Genomic DNA, 24,930 nt, shown 5'->3' on the forward strand with positions numbered 1-24,930 from the left:
GGCAAACAATGAAGAAGAAGAAGAAGAAGAAGAAGAAGAAGAAAGTCAAACTAGTGACGAGGAAGAATTCTCAAGCTAGTGAAAAAAATCTTATACTACAAACCTCTATTTAAATGCATTGTAATACTTGATGTGAGTTGTATTGCAATACTTGGTGTGAATGATTAAAAATTTTATTTCAATGTATTGTAATACTTGATACGAATGATTCGAATGCATTGTAATTTATCTGAATGTATTATAATTTATGCAATTAACGAATGATTTGAATTAGTGCAATACTTGATGTCAATGATTTGAATTATTTGAATGCATTGCAATGCTTGATGTGAATGACTTGAATGCATTGTAATACTTGATGTGAATTATTTGAATGTATTGTATGACATATGTTATTTGTTAGAATATGGTTCGTGGAGGTTATAGTGGTCGCTCATCCAGTAGTAGCCAGGCTCAACCTTCATCTTCACGGGCTCCTGTGATAGGTATATCATATAACTAATTAGATGCTTGATTAGTTCAAATGCACATTCTGAGAACTTGGTGTGTATTTTTTTACAGATGATGTTGCGCCTGTATACGACCCACCTACACCAGTTGATCGCACAAGTCAACAGCCAACACAGGAAACAGGGTCTTCACAGGCTGGCATAAGAAGACTCATTCGAATAGTGTATATCGATAATCGACCGTAAGTATTTTGTTTTCAATTATTGCATATCTTTTAAATATTTTATATTGATATTTACTGTGTAACAATTCATGTGCAGCACGAGGTTTGAGCCACAAGAAGTAGTACGGGAGATTAGGAATTCACTTCTTCAACATCTACCAGGACCAGTTGCTCAATGGAAAGAGTACCCAAAGGAGGTATTAGACAGATTGTGGTCCTCATTCATGGTATACAGTTGTTCCTCATAGTTAATGTGTTTCATATTTAATTTATTTAAGCAATGTCTACTAACTTTCTGAAAATATTTGTAGGCTTCGAATCGCTTTGCAACTACGGTGGAAGAAAATGATGCAAGGAAGGTGTGGCAGAAGGTGGCTGTCAATCGATTTGCAGACATGCTGCACACTATGAAGACTGCAGCAAAAAAAGCATCTGGCGTAGTAGATGATCCATTACTGTGGAAGGGCCATGGTCCTATTACTATCAGGAGAGATTACTGGGATGAAATGTGCGATATGTGGGCGGGAGATGCATTTAAAAATCGCTCTGCGAAGGCTTCACAAAATCGATCGAAGATGCCCGAAGCCCATCTACACACAGGTGGATCTAAGACATTTGGGAGCCACCTAAAGAAAATGGTAACTCATCAATATATAATATTAATTTTATAAGTATAGTTGCAAATTTGTGTACTAAATCTTTTGTCATTTAACTTCGCAGGAAGCAGAAAAAGGAGGCAGTGTACCATATAAGGATGTGTTTGTAGAAACACATAAACGGAAGACCACGGGAGTCTTCGTATCAGAGAAGGCGAGAACGACAACGGTATGTATTAATTCTATTAATAATCATTGCAATATATATGCAAGTCATCATAATGTTATCATTAATTATTAATGAATACTTTAAACATTATTTTGTAGGAGGCATATGAGCAACAAATGGTAGAGCGATATGGTGAAGACGCTACTCAGCATCCATCATTTGATCCTACAGCATGGGTGACTGCAGCAGGTGAACCCAAAAAAGGTCGCGTGTTCGGGTTTGGGAGTAATATGAACACTTCACCAGTTATTGGTTCTTCCAGTTACGGCTCACCAACTTCTTGCGCCGACATAAGCTCCAAGCAGCCGACTATTCTTTCCGGTGATGATGTACGCGAGATCATTAATGAATCACTGAATAACTACTTCCAATACACCGTCGCCCCCTTTCTCCGAAATGAGATCAAGGCCGCTGTTCAGGATAGGGGATCTTCGATTCCAGGTCCCTCTCAGGTATAATCACATATATAGTTTTTTTGACTATCTTAAAGCACATCTGAGCATGGTAGAATCACATATAGAGTTTTTCTAGATGCCTTAGAACACATATGAACATGCTATAATCACATATTCAATTTTTTTACTGCCTTAGCACACATATGAGCATGATAGAATCACATATATATATATTTAACTTTTTGTCTGTCTTAGAGCACATATGAGCATGATAGAATCACATATAAAGTTTTTTTGATTGCATTAGAACACATAAGCATGCTATAATCACATATTCAGTTTTTTTACTGCCTAAGAACACATATGAGCATATTATAATCACATATTCTGTTTTTTGACTGCCTTAGCACACATATGAACATGCTATAATAACATATAGAGTTTTTTAACTGCCTTAGAACACATATGAACATGTTATATATCATTTATGATAGAATCACATATAAAATTTTTGGCTTTGCCTGCCTTAGAGCACATATGAGCATGCTATATTCACATATTCAATTTTTTTACTGCCTTAGCACACATACGAGCATGATCGAATCACATATATAGTTTTTTGCTTGCCTTAAAGCACATCTGAGCATGGTAGAATCACATATAGAGTTTTTTTATATGCCTTAGAACACATATGAACATGCTATAATCACATATTCAATTTTTTGACTGCCTTAGCACACATATGAGCATGATAGAATCACATATAGAGTTTTTTTATTGCCTTAGATCACACATGAGCACATGATAGAATCACATATAGTGTGTAATTTATTTCATTATATTTTGTTTATCAATACTGACTGTTCTTTTCTTGTGTAGGCTGCTAGCGATAATCAGGGTAGTGGAGCTGAAGGGACAGATAAAGACAATGAACAAGAAGACGCACAAAATCTTGGCGATGATTAGAGGACTGTGTTGAAGAAGTTCTATTTTTTTTATTTTTCCTAATTGTAATTGTTGAATTATAAATAATTAAACTTTTTAGTTTTAAGGTGGAACGATTAATTATTATAGATACTTGTTATATGAATTTTTTTGTGTGGTTTGTTTTTTATTTACAGGAAATATAAATTGTACAGGAAATATAAATTGTACAGTTCTCCGTAATTAATTTTTAAATAAATTTTTTTTGATTTTTTTTCGTTTTTGCGACGGATTAGCGACGGATGATTCCGTCGCTATTCATATTAATCTAGCGACGGCTTAGCGACGGAATTAAATCCGTCGCCACGCCGTGGTCGCCGTTTAGTACCGGCGGATTGGCGACGGAATATAGCGCTCGTTATTCCGTCGCAATTAGCGACGGACTTGGCGACGGAATAATTCCGTCGCCAGTTAGCGTCGAAATATTCGCGACGTAAGCATACTGTCGCCGCGTTGTCGCTAATCCGTCGCTAACATGGTTAGCGACGGATTAGCGACGGATTAGCGACGAAAGGTGGTCGTCGCTAATCTACTGCTCTGTTGTAGTGATATACATATATACAAACAAGCAAATACTTAAGAGAGATGGATTAACGAAGCGAACTTACTTCAAATTGTGGAAGAAACAACTTCGGAATGCTCCAATGCTTCGAACGAGGTTCGATCCTTCCTTCGAGAGGTCCGACTAGATCTGGGTTCAGAAAAATCCAAACCAGAATCTGGGACGAAAAAGGACTTTAACTTTGACTTCAAACTCAACTAGGTTCAAGTCAAGTCAACTAGGTTTGGATCAGGTCAAGTGGGTTCAGACCAGGTCAGGTGAGCTAGGACCAGGTCAGGTAGGCTCAGGTAAGCTAGGCTAGGTAGGAGAGGTTTGGAAAAGGAGGAGAGAAAGAGGGGGGGACAATTTTTTCAAAGGGGGGTCTTTCTCTATTTATAGCCAAGATTGCTTAAGGGCTAAGCAACCTATTTGACCAAAATGTCCTTTGACTTTTTCAGAAATCTAGTTTGATATTATCCATCTGACTGATTGATCTTATTCAGAAGGAATATTCTATGGAATATTCCCTAAAAGGTGCTGAAAGGTCCTGGAAGGCTCTGGAATATTCTAGAATATTTTCTGAGAAATATTTTTTTGAGTCCCACAAATATTTTCGCGGGTCCAGCAAAAAAATTGAGTTTTCGGTGATTTTTTTTTGAAAAATTTTGAGTACACCATTCCTTTCGTATTGACGTAACTAAGAAAGTTGGCTCATAAAAATCTCTTGATTTCGTCCAGGTAGGAAGTTATGACCTCCAAAGTGTTTGAGCATATATTCGCAAAGATACGAATCTCCTAAGTATATCTGGCTCGCAGGAATCAGTTCATTTTGCATTCTGAGAAAAAATGTTATTTTTACCGGTAAATGTCTCGTGAATGTCTTCAGAAATTATCTAAAAAATTATGGGTCTTACATAGTGTCTCCCACACTGGAGAGATATGTACCCAACCTCATTTAGTATTCCTCAGTGCGGCCAAAATAGTGGGGTCTGTGAGCTTAAGTTTTATTCATATGCATGCTTAACTCTACTCTCGGCATTCATGGCCATCACGAGCACCTCACATCTTTCTAGTGGACAGCGTACTTCGGCTCTCTGTCCCTTACGAGTCTAGTTGTGTAACATTATCTCAATGAGCATATGACACGATCGGCGTATATTACCGCAACGAACACCTAGCCTAGTCAATGCGCAACAACTACTTTGGCTATTTGGCCCTTACGAGTAAAGTGCCTTTACATGCAAACATGGGAATGGCCTATTCTGGCAGCGTTCCGACAATAGGGCATTCTTGTAGCATTCAACTAGTTTATGTAATTCTTTTGCCAACCATTTCAACAGAACTTCCCTTGATTTGACGGTAGAAGTGTGATGACCATTTCTACATTGTAGAAAGTACTTGACAGAATTTGGGCAGCACCTCCTCTGTATGACAGAGTAACATGCTACGCACTTTCTGAGCTTGTTGAGATTTTTCAAAAATTTCAGCAGCACTTTCTTTATTTGACAGAGAAAGCGTGCGTTTCTTTTAAGCTCGGTGGACATCTTTTCAAAAAATTCAACAACATTTCTTCTCTTTGACGAGAAAATTGTTACGCTTAACTCGATGATGGATACACACTATTGTGTGTACTTTGCATCCATCGAGGTTCATTGGAACCTTGGGCCATAACTAGGCCATGCGCAAGTGACTTAGGTTTTTATGAAAAAACGGTTTTGCGCAAAAGCAAATCCTTTCTAACAGGGGCTTTTTTCGTCAAGCAGAATCTTGATCGAGGTGTGGTAAGAGAATCACATTGGTGATTTGGAGTTGATTTTCATTTGAACGCTCATTTGTGTGCAGCTATATGGAATATAAGCAGAAGTATGTGCTTTATAATGCAGCGACATAAATGAGTGCATATTTAATGTTCGACGGGAGAAACTGAACTAAATAACTTGCAAAAAGCAAATACATGTATATTTACAGAAAGCAAGAGCCTTGGCATCATTCTATGCGACGGCAATCTTAAATACATAATTTAAATGACAATCTTAAACACGTAATGTAAATTGCAGAAAGCAGGAACTTTAGCATCGTTCGACGCAATAACAATCATAAATACGTAATTTAAATTATAGAAAGCAGAGGTATTGGCATTGTTCAATGCGACGATAATCTTAAATACATATATACATGGGAACCAATATCCAACGATAGCCTCAAGGCATGCGCGTGAACATCGAAGTGACCTAAAGAGCATAAACCAAGGACTAGGGCAAGATGCCATTTTTTAATATTGCATATATTGTGTATTCAACATACATATCCGATAATAGTTGCAAAGCATGCACGTGAACGCTGAAGTGTTGTAGAGAGTATAAACTAAGGACTAAGATAAGATACTACTTTTAAGAACGCATCTACTGTGTATTCAACATACATATTCGATGATAGTCGCAAGGCATGCACGTGAATACCGAAGTATCCTAGAGGGCATAAACCAAAGGTTAGATACTACTTCAAAACGTATACAATATATATCACATCACAAATCATCAAATACTTGAGAGTGAGTGATCAGCGAAATGCACTTACATTCTGATTGATAAAGAATGACTTTGGAATGCTCTTAGGGATGGTAGTGGACCGGGGGAAAGCGGAGCCCCGCCTCACCCCGTTTGGACCAGGGATAGAGGTGGGGACGAAGGTTAAAATCCATCCCTGTTCGGGGATGGACTTACACTTTTCCCCGCCCCGCCTCGCCTTGCCACGCCCCATCCCCAGTTCTTCTAAAGAATAGCAATAGATTACGAGGAAACGGGCCCCCGCCCCCACCTCATCCTTGTTTGAACATGAAACGGGGGTGGAGGTTAAAATTCATCCTCGTGCGGGGATGGAGGCGAAGATGGAGGTTCTAATCTTGAGACGGGGCGTGGGCGGAGACCCTGTCCTCCACCCCCACCTTGGTTCATTGCCATCCCTAAACGTTCTGTCTATTTTGAACTGGGTTTGAACCTTCTTTCGGGAGGTCAAACTAGGTCAGATGAGTTCGACTTAGTTGAGAAAGAGGAAGAGCAGGTCAAGCTGCTAAACCCAAGTGGTTTCGACAAAACTGGGTTCAGTCCAAGTCAACTAGGTCAAGCAGGTTCAGATTTAGCCCAAGTAAGCTAGGTTTGGGTCAAGTGATTCAAACATGGGTTTGAGACCAAAAGGGACTTTGACTTTGACTAGACCCAACTGGGTTCAAGTCAAGTCAACTAGGTTTAAACCAGGTTAGGTAGGTTTAGACTAGGTTAGGTAGGCTCGGACTAGGTTAGGCAAGCTTAAACCAGGTCAGGTAGGCTCAGATCAAGTAGGCTAGGTAAGGGAGGTTTTAGAGAGAGAAAGAGGAGAGAGGAGGGCTTAAATTTATGGAAAGAGAGAGAGAGAGGAGGTCTATTTATAGCTAAGAAAACTTGGTCTCCAAGTTTTCTTTTTTCCGATTTGCCCTTGGCTTTTCAGATTAGGATTGAAGGTTTCTTTTAAGTGGGGCCCACATAAAATATTTCATGAGATATTTTGTGGGTCTCATTAGATATTTCTTGAAAAATATTTTCGTGGGTCTCACCAAAATTTTTGTGTGTTCCACAAAAATTTTAGGCTTTCGACGATTTTTTTTTTCAACAAAATTTGAGTATGTCGTTCTCTTCGTATCGACGTAACTAAGAAAGTTGACTCGTATAAATCTCTTAATTTTACTCAGAAAGAAAGTTATGGCTCTCTGACTATTTGAGCATATATTCGCGAAGATACGAATATCTTAAGTATAACTGATTCATAGAAATCGATTTGATTCACATTTCGAGTTTATATGCTATTTTCATTTGAAAATGTATTATAAATTTATTCAAAACATTTGCTAAAAAAATACGTACACATTGCTATCATTCTCACTACCACCCACCTCATGAAAAACCATCATCTTCATATTTTTTTTCATCCATCACTACCATTCATCTCACTACTACTCACCATCACCCACCTCCCAAAAAACCGCACTGAAAAAGCTCCACCACCACCACCATGATTTTTCATCATCACCCATTTCCTGAAAAACTACCCTTCATCACCACAATCTATCACCTCCCAAAAAATGATGCCAAAGAAGCTCCAACACCACCTCATGAAGATTTTTCACCACCACATCACCCACCTTCCAAAAAACCACGTCAGAGAAGCTCCACTGCCACCCCCCTCTTCCTCACTCTCATTTTTTTTTAAAGTTTTTTCATTGTATTTTTTGTCATGCTCTCAAAACAATTGCATTTTTTTATTTTAGAAAAATATAGCATATCAAAACTTCTCGTAAGCAATTATTTTTTTCTATGAGAATTTTTCTTTCTTCCGAACGTGCCCAAAATGAATCATCCAAGCTACATTATTACTTTGTGCACTTCAGTAAACTAGGGACGGTTTGGTTGGACCACTGAAATGAACTTTAGATAAAACATACACAGAATTTACCATGTTTCATCCAGAAAAAAGAATTTACCATGTCTGTAACTTGGTAAGTTTTTGCCAGTTCATGCATGTATGGATTGCCACTTTTTTTGAGGGGAGGTAAAACATTGGTGAGATAAAATTATTCTGATTTAATCCTTAATCTATTCTATCCAACATCCTCTCAAAAGGTATAACCAACCACTACATTAAGACCCACTGACCAAGGAGTCAATCCCACACTGACCCATTTTGACTTGAGCCTAGGGAAAGCTCTAGCTTGATCCAGTGAGCATTGCCAAGAATTGTTGTTCAACGGGTTGGTAGAACCAGGTAGAGTTTTCGAGATCTGAGCGTGGGTGAGCTTAGCGTAGCCTGACTCGTTGACTGCTTAGTATAAATTAGGTTTTAAGCACATGCAACATGACAAATTTAAAGAATAAGTTTAGGGGGTTCAAGCTAAGCCAATATCTTGGTCAATTTTGGGTTAATAGTTAGGAAGCTCGGGAAACTACACAAATCAAGTTTATGACGCTCAATCTTTGGCCTAAACTGAACTAAGCTAGTCGGTCTAAAGCAACTTTGATCAAGCAAGCCAAGTCAAAACATGTTTAGGACCCATAATTTTTGGACCTGGTTGTAGCTAGCTTATTAATGAATATTGACTTTGCAATTATGCTTATTAAGTTAATGCATGGGTGTCACTCCTTGTGCAAGCAGAAGCATGACGACTCTTTGGGGGCAAAGGTTATGACCATGGAGTTTTCCGTTGCTAGAATGATCGTAAGGCAGGCAAAGCTAGCGCGGCTAGGTCTCGAATCCGGAAAATGTTTCTCCGTGTAAATATCAAAAGCTTGTTCGTATAAAGCAACTAGGATAAAAAATGACCAATAATTTGACATGAAATTGTTGGGTACACATGGTTGCCAAAAGAAACCCATAGTAATGTGCGTTCATACTTTTTTTTACTAGTATAAGTCATAGTGCTAAACATTTTTTTGGGCAAAATATCATTTTTCAAAAACTTGCGAGAAATTTGAAAAAAATCATAAATCTCACATTTTTGGGGGGAAAATCGTGGTAATAAAAAAAATTAAAAAACTAAAAATATTTTTTATAAGAAAATATTAATAAAATTTATTAAAAAATAAAATACATGGTTTTTTCATGATAAATAGCGGTTTAAAACTTAAATATCTCGTTTAAATCATAGTATTTTTGTTTTTTCATAAATCTTGAGATATTTTGGAAATCTCACAAGAAATTGCCGTTTTAAACTTTTAGGCAATTTCTCACAATATTTGTCACTATGGTATAAGTGTAGAAAATGTAAGAATGCATGATTAATTATTCTTATCCAAACATCCCATTATCGATTTTTTGTGTGCATACCCTTGTTAAAATGCAGAGAGTATTTTCTACAGTGGACAAGGAAGTGATCCCAGAGTTTTACTAATTAAGACAGCTGTCGACGGGTCAGGTACCTGACTCATCAATTATGTATCCGAACTAGGGGTGTCAACAGGTCGGGTTTGGTTCTAACCCAGGTGGAACCAGACTCAAACCAGATTTAAGATCACGGTATCGGGTCTGGACTCGAGTTTAATCAGACCCAATATAAGAGAAACCATACCCAGATCCTATAAGGATTGCATGAACAAGACCCGGTAAAATAATATTTTTTTATCATTTTTATATTGAAAAATTACAGATCTTAATCGGAACTCGGGTCGGGCCTGGTATAAAATTTCACAAACCATACCCAGCTCCACGTATTAATCAGACCCTTTGGGTCCAATCCAGATTCTAATCGGGTCTTATTTATCACCAAACCTTGACCCTATAGGGTTTAGTATGGGTAGGTCCGGGTCAAACCCAACCCGTTAACACCCCTAATCCGAACTCACCCAAATAAAAAAGTATTGGGTTTTGAGTACAAAAATGAAATCCCAAACCCAGATATATATATATATATATAATTTCAGAAGTTTACACATTCTGGTTGGGTCAGGTATTCAGCAAAAATCATAACACAAACCTGACCTGCATATTGCTCGGGGTGGCACTTTTTATGTCCATACCCGAGAACTCTGGCTTGGGTTGAATTGGGTACCCATACAAACCCGATCTATAGAAAACCCTAATTTAAGAGGCCAGTCCACATGAGTTTCAAACCCATCTAAAAGAATCTGACATTTTAAACAGGTTTTCTCGCTAAAAAAGAAAGAGAGAGAGAGAGAATCAATGGTAAGCCGCCAGATGTGCCTCTGATGCCGTTCATCCATGAGATGAATGGCATCAGAAGCACCATGGATCGATTATCTGCTACCTTGATGGGTCTCAAAAGATTTTCAGAGTCATTGGCGCTGTAGATGATGGGCATCCAGAGTGTACACAACGGACGGCTGAAAATAAAGCAGAACACCGTTGCATGGATGAACGGTATCAGAGGCACCACTGACAGCTTACCATCTGAGGTGCCTCTGACCTGATCGGCTATTGTACAAAAATAATTTGGTTTCTTCGTTGCATCAATACACTGTTCAATTTCTGTGAAACCACCTAGGTGGTATCCCATGTGGTAAGCGGGTCCTCTGTCAAATTGAAGGCCCAGGATCGAACCCTGCTGTCACATGCGGCTGCTGTTGCTTTTACACGGTTGAGGCACGTAAGGTATTGTGTCCTCAATCCAGAGTTTTACCTTGCAGGAGGCGGGCTCACTAGTGAACCCAGTTCTTGGTGATGGTTCCTTCGTCATAAAAAAAGACAGTCTCTGATAAAAAAAATAACTGTTGAATTGATGTGACCCATGGATACATTGGGTAGGCGCACCCTAGAAGCAAGAGCAAACTAGAGGGTTAAACAATGACCCGAGCCTACATTTTGGCCCAACCGGGTAAGACCATACTGTGTTTGAGCAGTATACTTCCCAAGCCCACCTGGACGGACCCAGATAGGACATGCCAACCCATGATCAGTCCGGCACAAAATGGAACCAAACCTAACCACTCGTCCGCTACTGGGAGAAAAAAGACACATACATGGCTCATTAATTTAAAGTTTAAACCATAAGATGGTGTTTTGTTGGTTCAAACCCCAACCACATTGCCTTATATGGGCTCCACCATAATTATTATTATGATGATGAGGAAGAACCCTCACAAAAGTGAGAAAAAACTCGGGTGGGGACCCACCACCACCACCTTGCCTTACATGGCCCACCTCTAACCTACACAATTTCCGGATTTTGCCCAATGGTGAGAATTGGCCTCCCCATTGAAAATCAAATGCTGTTAATTTCAGGTCTTTCTTATGGAGTTTTTTAACTCTCTCTCTCTCTCTCTCTCTCTCTCCATATATATATATATATATATATATATATATATATATATATATATATATATATATATATATATATATAGTTAATATTTGGTGCTATTGAGGTACAAAACTATAGATTTTCAAGCTTACATGGATTGTTTGCTAAGAATAATAGTGTTATTGTGGTTTAAAATTATAAAATTTTGATGCATTGTGAGCCGTTGATTTTTTAACCCTTTAAAAAACTTGCGTACATGTTACAATCACATCATTCAAAACTCATTTTATACTAAACAAACTTTCTAGATCACGTCTATAAGGTTCAATCTACAAATAAAACTTAAAAAATATGAAAAGCATGGAGAGAGAGAGAGAATATACAGTGGTTCTGTACCATTATTCCATATGGGGTCCAGACTAGTGTTTGGTATATGGCTACCAAATTGTGTGTCTAACAATTAATATTAGGGGTGTCAACTGGCCTGGTTTACCCGGACCCGACCCAAACTAAACCCTATAGGTTCTAGGTATGGTGATAAATAATAAGACCCGATTAAAATCCGAGTCCGGACCCGAAGGTTTGATTAATACATGTACCTGGGTATAGTTTGTGAAATTTTAAATCTGAATCAGGTTCCCATTAAGACCCACAAATTTTCAATGTAAAAATGATAACAAAATATGGTTTTACCTAGTATGGTTTATGTAGTTCTTATCAGGTGTGGATATAGTTTTTTTTTTATAGTAGATCTGATTAGACTCGGGTCCAAACCCAATGCCATACTCGAAAACTGGGCCCAAGTCCAGACCCGTTGACACCCCTAATTAAGATGCATTTGACATGGTTGATTTACTATGTCAGGATTTAGGCGGTTTTATCGTTTAATACACTAGAACTTTTTTATTTTTTAAATGGTGATAAATCAATAGTTCCCAATTCATGAAAAGGGTTGTCGTATTGGTGTCCACTTTAAGATATCAAAATATTAAATTGAACATGCTAAGCATAATCGAAAGTAACATTTTCCTTTTGAATAGTAGATTTATGTATATAAATGTATACTAACAAAAAGAAAGAGATATAGAGAGAGAGAGAGTTTATGGGCCACCATAAATTATGAAGGTACACTTTTGATTTACACAGTAAATGGGTCATGCTAAATATACCTGAATGGCTAGATCCATTACAAGTTATACACAAACATGATTGTTTGGGTAGCTAAAGTTGGGTACATTGTTGCACTATTGATTTTAAAGTGATTTGAAAACCTGTTTAATCGGATAATCCAAAAGTCAATTCCTACTTGGCTTGATCGGTCAAGCGCGGTGGTAGCATGACATATACACACATAAATCACATACTTAAAGGTTTGATTCATTAGAAAAAATCCAAAACGGAAAGTTGTCTGCACCTCGTAGAATATTTTATTATTAACAAGCTTTTAAAGTATACACTCATATTTCCTAAGTAGTGAAAGGTCATTTTTTATTTAATTATTAGCATCTATATATTGTTGTTATAACCACAAAATGAAGACAATCATAATCTCAAGTTAACTTTCAGTACAAGAAAAATGCGGATTAGCGATGGATATTATCCATCGTTAATTTGTTTAGCGATGGATTAGAGACGGATAGCGTCTGTCACATAATCTGCGTCGCTAAGTAGCGATAAAACAGATTTGTCGCTACTTTCATCGCTAATTTGTGATGGATTAGCGACAGACATGATCCATCGCAAATTCGTTGCTAAATAAGCACGAATTTAGTTGTGCGGTGAAATATAATTTGTCGCTATTGTAGCGATGAATTTGTGACAGATTACAATCCATCGCAAATCCTCGACCGATTCAATTTCACGACGGATAAATATTCATCCCTAATCCGTCGCTAAATTAGAGGCCTACACTAATTAGCGACGGATATTATCCATCGCAAAATTTAAAAAAAAATTGTTTGACATATAAATATGGAGAAAAAAATTCCATTATACAATTTATAAATCATGTGTATAAAAAACAAAGTACACATAAAAAATATAAATACAAAGTAGGTGAAGCAAATTTAACACAAGTTATAAGTGAAACAAAATTAACAACCCAGTATAATCCTCGTCAAGTTCTAATTTGTTACAAGTGAACATATACAAAGAGTTTCGTTTAAAACAAATTCAACAGATGAAGCTAATCCTCGCCAAGATTCAGATCATCATCATCTTCATTGTCTCGATTTGCCCCTCCATCCATGCCTCCATCAGCTCCTCTACGCTAATCATCTCCAGCATCCTACAAGAGAACCGAAATGTTAGTATTGATAAACAAAATATAATGAAATAAATTATATGCAATGCACCTAATCTAAGACAATCAAAGTAACATGGCTGAATGACACATAGACTAGCAATAAAGTGAAGGACATTAACAGAATTAAGATGTGTTCTAAGGCTGACAAAAAAAAATCATAGTGATTCAATCATGCAGATATGTGTTCTAAGGTTGTCAAAAAAATGTCAGTCATTCAAGCATGCATATATGGTTTATAAGGTTGTCAAATAATTAAATGTGTTATGTATCACAATCATGCTTATATGTGTTCTAAGGTTGTCAAAAAACTTTCATAGTGATTCAATCATGCATATATGTATTATAAGGCAGTCAAAAAAATTTCATAGTGATTCAATCATGCATATATATGTTATAAGGCAATCAAAAAAAATTCATAGTGATGAAATCATGCTTATATGTGTTTTAAGGTTGTCAAAAAACTTTCATAGTGATTCAATCATACATATATATGTTATAAGGCAGTCAAAAAAAAATTTATAGTGATGAAATCATGCTTATATGTCTTCTAAGGTCGTTAAAAAACTTTCATAGTGATTCAATCATGCATATATGTGTTATAAGGCAGTCAAAAAACTTTAATAGTGATGAAATCATGCTTATATGTGTTCTAAGATTGTCAAAAAACTTTTATAGTGATTCAATCATGCATATATCATGCATATATGTATTATAAGACAGTAAAAAACTTTCATAGTGATAAAATCATGAGTAAATATGTGTTCTAAGGTTGCCAAAAAACTTTCATAGTGATTCAATCATGCATATATATGTTATAAAGCAGTCAAAAAACTTTCATAGTGATTAAATGATGCTTAAATATGTGTTCTAAGGTTGTCAAAAAACTTTCATAGTGATTCAATCATCCATATATGTGTTATAAGGCAGTCAAAAAACTTTCATAGTGATAAAATCATGCTTATATATGTGTTCTAAGGTTGTCAAAAAACTTTCATCGTAATTCAATCATACATATATGTGTTATAAGGCAATCAAAAGACTTTCAGAGTTATGAAATCATGCTTATATGTGTTCTAAGGTTGTCAAAAAACTTTCATATTGATTCAATCGTGCATATATGTGTTATAAGGCAGTCAAAAAACTTTCATAGTGATGAAATCATGTTTATTGTGTTCTAAGATTGTCAAAAAACTTTCATAGTGATTCAATCGTGCATATATGTGTTATAAGGCAGTCAAAAAACTTTCATAGTGATGAAATCATGCTTACATGTCGTCTAAGGTTGTCAAAAAACTTACGTAGTGATTCAATCATGCATATATGTGTTATAAGGCAGTCAAAAAACTTTCATAGTGACGAAATCATGCTTAAATATGTGTTCTAAGGTTGCCAAAAAACTTTCATAGTGATTCAATCATGCAAATATGTGTTATAAGGTTGTCAAAAAACTTTCATGGTGATGAAATCATGCTTATAAATGTGTTTTAAGGTTGTCAAAAAACTTTCATAGTGATTCAATCATGCATATATGTGTTATAAGGCAGTCAAAAAACTTTCATAGTGGTAAAATCATGCTTATATGTGTTCTAAGGTTGTCAAAAAACTTTCATGGTGATTCAATCAAGCATATATGTGTTATAAGGCAGTCAAAAAACTTTCATAGTGATGAAATCATGCTTATATGTGTTCTAAGGTTGTCAAAAAACTTTCATAGTGATTCAATCATGTATATATGTGTTATAAGGCAATTAAAAAAACTTTCATAGTGATGAAATCATGCTTATATATGTGTTCTAAGATTGTCAAAAAACTTTCATATTGATTCAATCATGCATATATGTGTTATAAGGCGGTCAAAAAACTTTCATAGTGATAAAATCATGCTTATATATGTGTTCTAAAGTTGTCAAAAAACTTTTATAGTGATTCATTCATCATATATGTGTTATAAGACAGTCAAATAAAATTCATAGTGATGAAATAATTCTTATATGTGTTGTAAGGTTGTCAAAAAACTTTTATAGTGATTCAATCATGCATATATGTGTTATAAGACAGTCAAAAAACTTCCATAGTGATGAAATCATGCTTATATGTGTTCTAAGGTTGTCAAAAAACTTTCATAGTGATTCAATCATGCATATATGTGTTATAAGGCAATCAAAAAAAAAATCATATTGATTCAATCATGCATATATGTGTTATAAGACAATAAAAAAACTTTCATAGTGATAAAATTATGCTTATATGTGTTCTAAGGTTGTCAAAAAACTTTCATAGTGATTTAATCATGCATACATGTGTTATAAAATAGTGAAAAAACTTTCATAGTGATGAAATCATGCTTATATATGTGTTCTAAGGTTGTCAAAAAACTTTCATAGTGATTCAATCATGCATATATGTGTTATAAGGCAGTCAAAAAAAATTTATAGTGATGAAATCATGCGTATATGTGTTCTAAGGTTGTCAAAAAACTTTCATAGTGATTCAATCATGCATATATGTGTTATAAGGAAGTCAAAAATATTAATAGTGATGAAATCATGCTTATATGTGTTTTAAGGTTGTCAAAAAACTTTTATAGTGATTCAATCATGCATATATGGTTTATAAGGCTGTCAAAAAACTTTCATACTGATGAAATCATGCTTATATATGTGTTCTAAGGTTGTCAAAAAACTTTCAGAGTGATGAAATCATGCTTATATGTGTTATAAGGCAGTCAAAAAACTTTCATAGTGATGAAATCATGCTTATATGTGTTCTAAGGTTGTCAAAAAACTTTCATAATTATTCAATCATGCATATATGTGTTATAAGGCAGTCAAAAAAAATTCATAGTGATGAAATTATGCCTATATGTGTTATAAGGCAGTCAAAAAACTTTCATAATGATGAAATCATGCTTATATGTATTCTGAGGTTGTCAAAAAACTTTCATAGTTATTCAATCATGCATATATCTGTTATAAAGCAGTCAAAAAACTTTCATAGTGATAAAATCATGTTTATATGTATTCTAAGGTTGTCAAAAACCTTTCATAGTGATTCAATCATGCATATATGTGTTATAAGGCAGTCAAAAAAAATCAAAGTGATGAAATCATGCTTATATGTGTTATGTGTTCTAAGGTTGTCAAAAAACTTTCATAGTGATTTCAAAAAACTTTCATAGTAATGAAATCATGCTCATATGTGTTTTAAGGTTGTCAAAAGACTTTCATAGTTATTCAATAATGCATATATGTGTTATAAAGCAGTCAAAAAAATTCATATTGATTCAATCATTTATATATTTGTTCTAATGAAGGCTGACCAAAAAAATTCATAGTGATTCAATCATGCAGTTATGTGTTCTAAGGTTGTCAAAAGAATGTCATAGTGATTCAAGCATGCATATATGTACTCTAAGGTTGTCAAAAAAACTTTCATAGTGATTCAATCATGCACATATGTGTTATAAGACAGTCAAAAAACTTTCTTAGTGATGAAATCATGCATACATGTATTCTAATGCCAGCAATAAAAATTTATAGTGATTCAATCATGCATATATGTGTTTTTAAGGCAGTCAAATTTTTTTTATAGTGATTCAATCATGCATACATGTGTTCTAATGCTAGCAATAAAAATTCATAGTGTTTCAATCATTCATACCTGACGGGCACCAGAGCTCATGTTGAATGCAGACGAAGTTTCCAGATATTATTCATATGTACCAAACATTAGCCCGAAAAAAAAATCTTCTGGAGCGGGACCCGCGCCGAGTGGAACTCCTGGACCCACCCTCCCCACCCCCACTCTAGTAAGGGCAAAAACACTGAATCAGGCTCCAGAACTCATCAGCTTCCACTTAAACAACATATAAGAAATTGGAGTAGGCAGATATTCCTTGATTCTTAATTGCATAAAAAAAACTTTCATGTAAAGAAACAAAAATTTGAAGATGCTGGCACAAACCCTCTTCCATATTGTACTTATCATTTGCAATTGAATCTTCCCAATGTTTCCATTGACGTATCTAGCAAAGAAAGGTTATAAAAGTCAATGATAGATTATTATACTAACCATTATTTCTCCACAATATTCATTAGTTATGGGAACATAAAACAACAACTTGATTTTTGTTGTAGCCAAATTAAGATATTTTGTACATATGAATAAAAAAGAAAAAAGAAACACCTGTTGCAAACCAATGAACCTGTTGTAGCCAATTACTGAGCACAACATTTGAATTTCACAATAGAGTGAACAATGTATCATCAAATTATCCAGACCTACCTTCAGACTGCAATGATTCGAGTTGCCACCTGTTGCAAACCAATGAACCAAATCAAAAGAAGAATACTCACAGAACAATGATGGCAAACCTATTTGCAACAAAGATAGGTGAAAAAGCTTTTTATATTTCAGTGAAAACCTAAAACTATACACAATCACAAATTCACAATGCGCAACTACAATGTGGAAAATACGTTTGAGTCGACAAAACCATCAATAACACTACAGATTACCATCATCATCTAAACAGTACCACTATCAGGGTAAATCATGTCCATATGACACCCTCATATCATCTGCAGCACTGTAGACTTTACCTCAGAATAAGGTATAACCAAAAAAGCATGAACACATGATAAACTCTGATAAGCTCTTCAAAGCTAAGCATGTGTGTGTTACTGTATTGTCATCTACATAGATGTAGCGTTAACTGCAAATGTTTTTGAGCATGCATCTTGACCCCTACTAAGAGACAAAATAACCCACCACCACGAATGAAGATTGTGACTGCCCTTGAGTTTGCACACTGCTCAATATAAAGCATTCTATCTTTTGTAGTCCCGAATGATTTTTCTCGAACTAATCCAACCTGAAAAATTCAATAACAAATAAGTTTCGCTGCATAGAATGAAAAAATAAGAGGGAAATTATGTAATCAAGAATGGTTTGTAATATATAGCAGATGAACAACAAATGAATGCTAATAATATAGAGGATGGAAAAAAATCGACCATATAATAAGTAAATACTCTATCACAATTGGTTTGTAAGCCAATTTATGCACGATATATACACTAAACAACCTCTACAAGATGGTGTCGGTGAAAAGAGGTTATTCTCATGAAACATGTGATCATGATAGATCACCCTATCATGATTGACAAAGTCAGATGACTCCAAAATATCAGAAAGAAATTTGACCTAGTTGCACACTGTTATTGTGAATCTTGTACAAGACTAACTGGCATAGAAGTACCTTCCCCAGCTTCTCTGGTGTCAATTCCTGAAATCTTGGCACAATCCTTCCACCTAAAAAGACAATATTGTCACCATTACAATCCATTCTTTTTGTAGCAAAAGCAGTTAATTGTCAAGATAATTAAACTACGAAACTAATATAAACCTGTAGCAATTGCAATCAACTCCAATTCCACACCACCAACCCATCTAACTGCAGGCAGTCCATGATGCATCAACAAGTGATTTGCTTCATCATCAAATCCCCACTGGCAAGTAACCAGCGTAGAGCCTATGTCCTAAAGTCACCAAATTATACCACGATAAAATTGTTACACAAACACTTGCCATACAGTTACACTTAGAAGGAGCATGTGTATAACATATACAACAAATATCTTAAAACAATTCCATAGTTTGCAAAACTAAGTATTATAAACAGGCATGGAACAATAATATATGGATGCAACACATCTTTTGCAAAATAATATGTCTGTGTGCATGCATGCGTGCATTTCTTGCAAAATAAAACAATAATATGGAGAGCTATCGACATTCAATCAGGAATCTCTCATGACACAATAAAGCAATGCTGAAGCATCAGATAAGCATAAGTAATTATGCAAGTGCAGACATAACCTAGCTCACTTTGCATTTCTGAACCATCTCATCAAAATATTGCTGCTCCTGTTTCCGCAAGGCTTGGAACTTATCAACAGTGTCAATGTCCACCTTATGCTTAGTTTTTGGCTTTGGTGGCTCAAATGGGCAAGTTAATATAGCAATTTTAGCATTTTCTATGCGCTTAGGCATCTGCGGATGGCTCATGTCCTTGTCAACCACTATTCCATTGATAAGCTCAGTATCCTCTAATTTCCCTCCAACTTTTCCCTCAACTTTAATCAAATCCAAATTGACATCATTTCTAAATCTACAACAGCAAATACTGCTTTCACAGCAATCTCAGCCAGTGAACGCTTGCAACGATTAACTCTGCCAAAGGAAACATGTCAAAAAGTTAACACCTCATCCTATGTTGGCTTTAAAAATGTCACATCACAGATACAAGCATAATTTAGAGAAGCAACACATGAAAGATAATGAATATGGATGATTGAAAAGAGGACAGATTCATGGAAAGCCAAAAGGCGACGCACATTTTTCAGATATAGACGGATGCAAACAGTCACGCACACACATAGGAGAGAGGCATAGAAAAGAACCCACAAAGCATATATAAATTAAGTAATAAAAAGTGAGAAATTTGCCAAGAACAAAGGAAGATGGTTTAGATATATTTGATGAAAAGTTTCCACATTCACCGGAAAAACACAAAGTAAAAACAGGCAAATATATGCAAGAAACTATTCAATGACAAAACCCAAAGATTTTGGAGCAGAAGGTGTCTAATTCATCTCGAGATATAAAAGGTAGACATTTTAACAAGTCCATTAAAGAACCATCATTGAGGTCAAAGAAGAATAACATGACTCACATCTTTGAAGATAATGTAGTCATGCAAGTCTGCACCAGTGGCTCAATGTTGGTGGATCTGAAGTCAAACTTGTGAGAAATATGCTCCAAATGCTCTACAGAAATTCTGGAAGCCATCTCAAAGCCCTCCGTTATCCGTATGGGATGAATACCACGATTTAATAAACGTTCAGCCTGCTCCAGAAGTGCACCTGCCATTACAACCACACCGGTGGTTCCATCACCAATCTCATAATCTTGACTCCTCGACAGTTCAACCATTAGCTTAGCTATTTGATTGACAACATCCATCTGCTCCAAGATTGTTGCCTCATCATTTGCTGCCAACAAGAAGCATCGATCGTAAGAAATTGCCAGTTGAATAGGCATTTTAGAAGAGCAATGGCGAACCCTCACCCGCTCACAGAGCCCAAGCCCAAGATGGACTCGTGCGTGATGGCTGTGAGCACGACCATGGCCGCCATCGACGCGAAGCTCAAAGCGGTGGTTGAGGTTCGAGAGGACGAAGCCAAGCTGCTGCTGCCCACCGTGCCGGAGCTCGAAGGAGGAGGCACGGTTTTGACGCCGATGCCGCTCCTCAAAGACGAGCTCAAGATCGGGAGGGCCAAATGGGCACCGAGGTTCAGGCAGCCCGGCGTCGCCAAGCTCTTGCAGGAGGTCTGCTCTTGGTTCGACCGCCTGGAGCCACACTTCGGTGACGGGTGGAAGAGGGTGGGTATCTAGGGCGCGCTCAAGGGGTCTCTCGGAGAGATAAAGCGGCAGGGACGTGCTCCTGGCGCTCATGGAGCTGTGGTCGTGGGGCTTCCCCTCTTGGGGAAATTGAACTGCGACAGGACTTGGGAAGCCACGGACCGGCGGGCGGTCGCCGAGAACGAGCTTGAGGTTCGGCGGAAGACCAAGTTCCCATCTTCCGCCAAGGTCACCTATGTCGCCTGGATCAGAGAGTGGATGGGGCTCAGCCAAGGAGAAAGCAGAAGAAAAGAAAGGCTCGGAGGGGCGGCTGCGTGCAGTGAAAGGGGGAAAAGTGCGAAGGGGATGAAAAAAATTGTGGTTTAAATCGAAAATTAGGTAAGGATTAGCGACGGAAACCTTTTATCTCAAAATTCATCGTTAATTAGCAACAGAGACCAACAAATTTTGTTGCTTATTCATCACGAAGTTGCAACGGAGTTTGAGTCAGAATTTTTCTGTCGCTAATTAGCGATGGATTTTGCGATGAAAAAATTCAGTTGCAAATTCCAATTTTTGCGACGACTAGTTTTCTATAGTTAATCCATCACAAATTTGCGATGAAAAAAATCTGTCATAAATTTTCATCGCTAATTAACAATTTTCTTGTAGCGTTTCAGAAAACTATAGTAATATTGATTTTATCATTACAATTTTAATATACAAAATATCAGTTTCAGTTGCATATGGTAAATGCTTTCAAATATTTGGGGCAAGTTTTAAAAAAAAATCCAGATGCATTTATTCAGTACTTAAGCGTGTGTTTGCCTAAATTGGGTAAAAGGTAGGTCATTCTTCTAGTTGCATTGGCCTTCATATAAATCGTTCCTTTCTCCTTTTTTTTCATATTCAAATCCAAATTCTGATTATACATTTGAATCTTACACTAGGATTCATATCCCAGAATAAAACACTGGATTATGGTTGCTGAATCAACGGAACCAGATCCAATTGCACTAGATTTTTTTTATTATGATTAGTTGACCCATAAGAAGGTTTGAAAGCAAGAAAAACTTTCATGAGAAAAAAAAATGCCTAAGAGAAATTTTGAAGTAATAGTTTTTCTAAAATGAAAAATTTTCACTTCTTTGGATAGCATGAGAAAAATAAAATAAAAATCTTAAAAAATGAGTGAAGAGGAGGGAGTGGTGACCGAGCTTCTTTGGTGTGGTTTTTGAGGAGGTGGATGATGGTGAAAATCATCGTGAGGTGGTGCTTCTCCAATGTTGTTTTTTAAGATGTGGGTGATGATGGATGTTGGTGATTCATAGTAGGGAGGGCGGTTTTTGGGAAGGTGGGTGGTGGTGTGATAAATGGTGCTGAAAGATCATCATAGGTGGCAGTTGAGTTTATTCAATGTTATTTTTTGAGAGGTGGATGGTAGCGGTAGTGGTAAGATGAATAGTGGTGACACATAATGAAAAAAACATTGTGGAGATGATTGTTTTTTTTTAAGGCATGGTGAAATGGTGAAGCAGGTTATATGTTATACCCCCCCCCCCCCAAGATGCATTGTTTGCTACAGTGTGTGTTTGGGGGTCTGAATGAGCGCCACATATATAAGCACGTGGGGCTCGTATCTCCGCGTGTGTCAGCATCACTTAGCATCAGAGTCTGGTGTGATTGCAAAGACTTAAGTACCCCTTCCCGCCATTCTCGCCATGAAACGACGGTTCGAGAAAAGGACAAAAATGTCCTTCATTCAAAAAAGGGAAACAACGGTTCGAAAAAATGATAAAAATGTTCTCCTTATAGAAAGTTGAGGATGTTGTTAACTCTTCAAAGTCCAAAGTTCCATTTTCACCCTAAGCAGTAAACTTTTGCACCATCTGTTGTAATAGGAGCTCCCTTTGACAACGCACCCTTTTGTCGTGGTCTGCTACTGCCAAAGCACCTTTTGTCGTCGTCTACTGTCCTTGGGAAACCTTTATCGCCGTCTGTTGCCGTCGAAACATTCTTTGTTGTCATTTGTGCAGTAGTAGCATCGTTGCCACCATCGGCTGCGTCTACCTTCTGGGTATTTTTCCTCCACTGTCGGATTACCAAAACTTGTATCGTTTTGGTGAGTTTCGTATAAGGTTTTGTTATACAAACAAAACGATCTGTAAATCTGAATGTTAAATCTTACAACTGGTTGTACTATTCATGCTAAATAATTCCTATATTCATACTGAAATAAATTGATTTATACCTATCCACCTTTTGGGCATCGAAAAATAGTTAGCACGATTTGTTCTTGTGAAGAAACAATGATTTATACGTTTGAAGCAGTAACGATTTAATAAAATTACCGCGATTTGTACTTAAGTTTGATAAATCGTACGTCAATGTTTACGTATGAATCTTAAATGTTACAATGATATGTACTTATGAAGCTTACAATTTTTACAACGATTTGTAAGTTTGAAACAACAACGATTTATACATTTAAAGCAGTAACAATGTGTATTTATGAAGTTACCTCAATTTGTACTTAAGTTTGCTAAATCTTACAATGATGTTTACTTATGAAGCCAAATATTACGATGATTTGTAATGTTGGTGATTGTTTAACGAATAAGATAATTTGTATTGTTATATACTTGGGGAGGCAGTTGTAACATATAATGATGCTATTAAATTTATGTATTGTGCAGGTTAGCAATGTCTAAAGCTTATCAGACAAGAAATCCCCTGTCGTTTGATGGGATGACTATTACAGAAATTATCCATCAGTCCCATCTATATGATCTTTATGAAAGGTACCAAAATACAATGAAGATTAAAAATGATAAAGATAGGGACAAAGCATTGAAATTGTATAATGCAGAGCTTTATTCATCAGATATTGAGGCTGAAGAGCAAAGGAAACATGAGTAAGAACTAAAGATGAAGAAGAAAAAAAATGATGAAGAGAAGAAAAAGCAAATGAAGAAAAGGCAAATGAAGAAGGAGGAGGAGGAGGAGAGGGAAAGGCAAAGGAAACAGGAGGAGGAGAATAAAAAGCAAAGGAAGAAGGGGGAGGAGAGGGAAAGGCAAAGAAAGAATAAGGAGGATGAGGAAGAGAATGAAAGGCAATTGAAGAAGAAGAATGAGGAGGAGGAGAGGGAAAGGCAAAGGAAGAAGGCGAAGGAGGGGGAAAGGCAAATAAAGACGAAGATGGAGAATGAAAAGCAAAGAAAGAAGGAGGAGGAGGAGAGTGAAAGGAAAAGAAAGAATAAGGAGGAGGAAGAGAAGGAAAGACAATTGAAGAAGAAGAAGGAAGAGGAAGAGAAGGAAAGGCAAATGATGAAGATGGAAGAGGAAAGGCAAAGGAAAAAACATCAGAATGAGGAAAAGAATGAAGGAGAAGGAGAACAAGGAAGAGAAGGAAAGGAAAAGGAGGACGAGGAGAGGGAAAGGCAAAGGAAGAAAGAGGAGGAGAATGAAAAGCAAAGGAAGAAGGTGGAGAAGGAGAGGGAAAGTTAAAGAAAGAATAAGGAGGAGGAGGAAGAGAAGGAAAGGCAGTTAATGAAGAAGGAGGAGGAAGAGAAGGAAAGACAAATGATGAAGATGGAAGAGGAGAGGCAAAGAAAGAAGTATCAAGATGAGGAAGAGAAAGAAAGGCGAAGGAAGGAGAAGGAGGACAAGGAAGAGAAGGAAAGGCAAAGGAAAGAGAAGGATGACGAGGATGACAAAGAAAGAGAAAGGAAGAAGCAGGAGGAGAAAGAGAAGAAAAAGAAAAGAAAAAAATAGGAGGAAGGGAAGGAAAGGGAAAGGAAGAAACACGAGGAGGAAGAGACAGAAATAGAAAGAAAAAAGCAAGAGGGGGAAGAGAAAAAAATGGAAAGGAAGGAAGAAATTGAAAAGCAAAGGAAGACGAAGAAGCCAAGGAAGGAAGAAGAAATGCAAAGGATGGAGGGAGGGGATGAAGAGGAGAAAACTGTGATCAAGGTACGTAAAGCGATCTTGTATGTCATAATTTACTGTGATAGGTATTATTAT

At 36.6% G+C, this 24,930-nt stretch overlaps 1 protein-coding gene and 1 pseudogene across 1 annotated transcript; one reads left to right on the plus strand and one right to left on the minus strand.

The window, feature by feature from the left end:
- Positions 1–1,694: 1,694 nt before the first annotated feature.
- LOC149837951 (uncharacterized) lies at positions 1,695–2,912 on the plus strand. Its single transcript, XM_090007543.1, has 2 exons — positions 1,695–1,950; positions 2,773–2,912. The coding sequence occupies exons 1-2, from the start codon at positions 1,729–1,731 to the stop codon at positions 2,857–2,859; spliced, it is 309 nt and encodes a 102-aa protein (XP_089863669.1). The 5' UTR covers positions 1,695–1,728; the 3' UTR covers positions 2,860–2,912.
- A 14,396-nt stretch (positions 2,913–17,308) lies between these two features.
- On the minus strand, positions 17,309–23,788 carry LOC149837952 (T-complex protein 1 subunit epsilon-like; annotated as a pseudogene).
- Positions 23,789–24,930: the final 1,142 nt, after the last annotated feature.

This window comes from Nuphar pumila, chromosome 5 (assembly GCF_984573655.1).
Source record: "Nuphar pumila chromosome 5, dmNupPumi1.hap1.1, whole genome shotgun sequence".
NCBI lineage: Eukaryota > Viridiplantae > Streptophyta > Magnoliopsida > Nymphaeales > Nymphaeaceae > Nuphar > Nuphar pumila.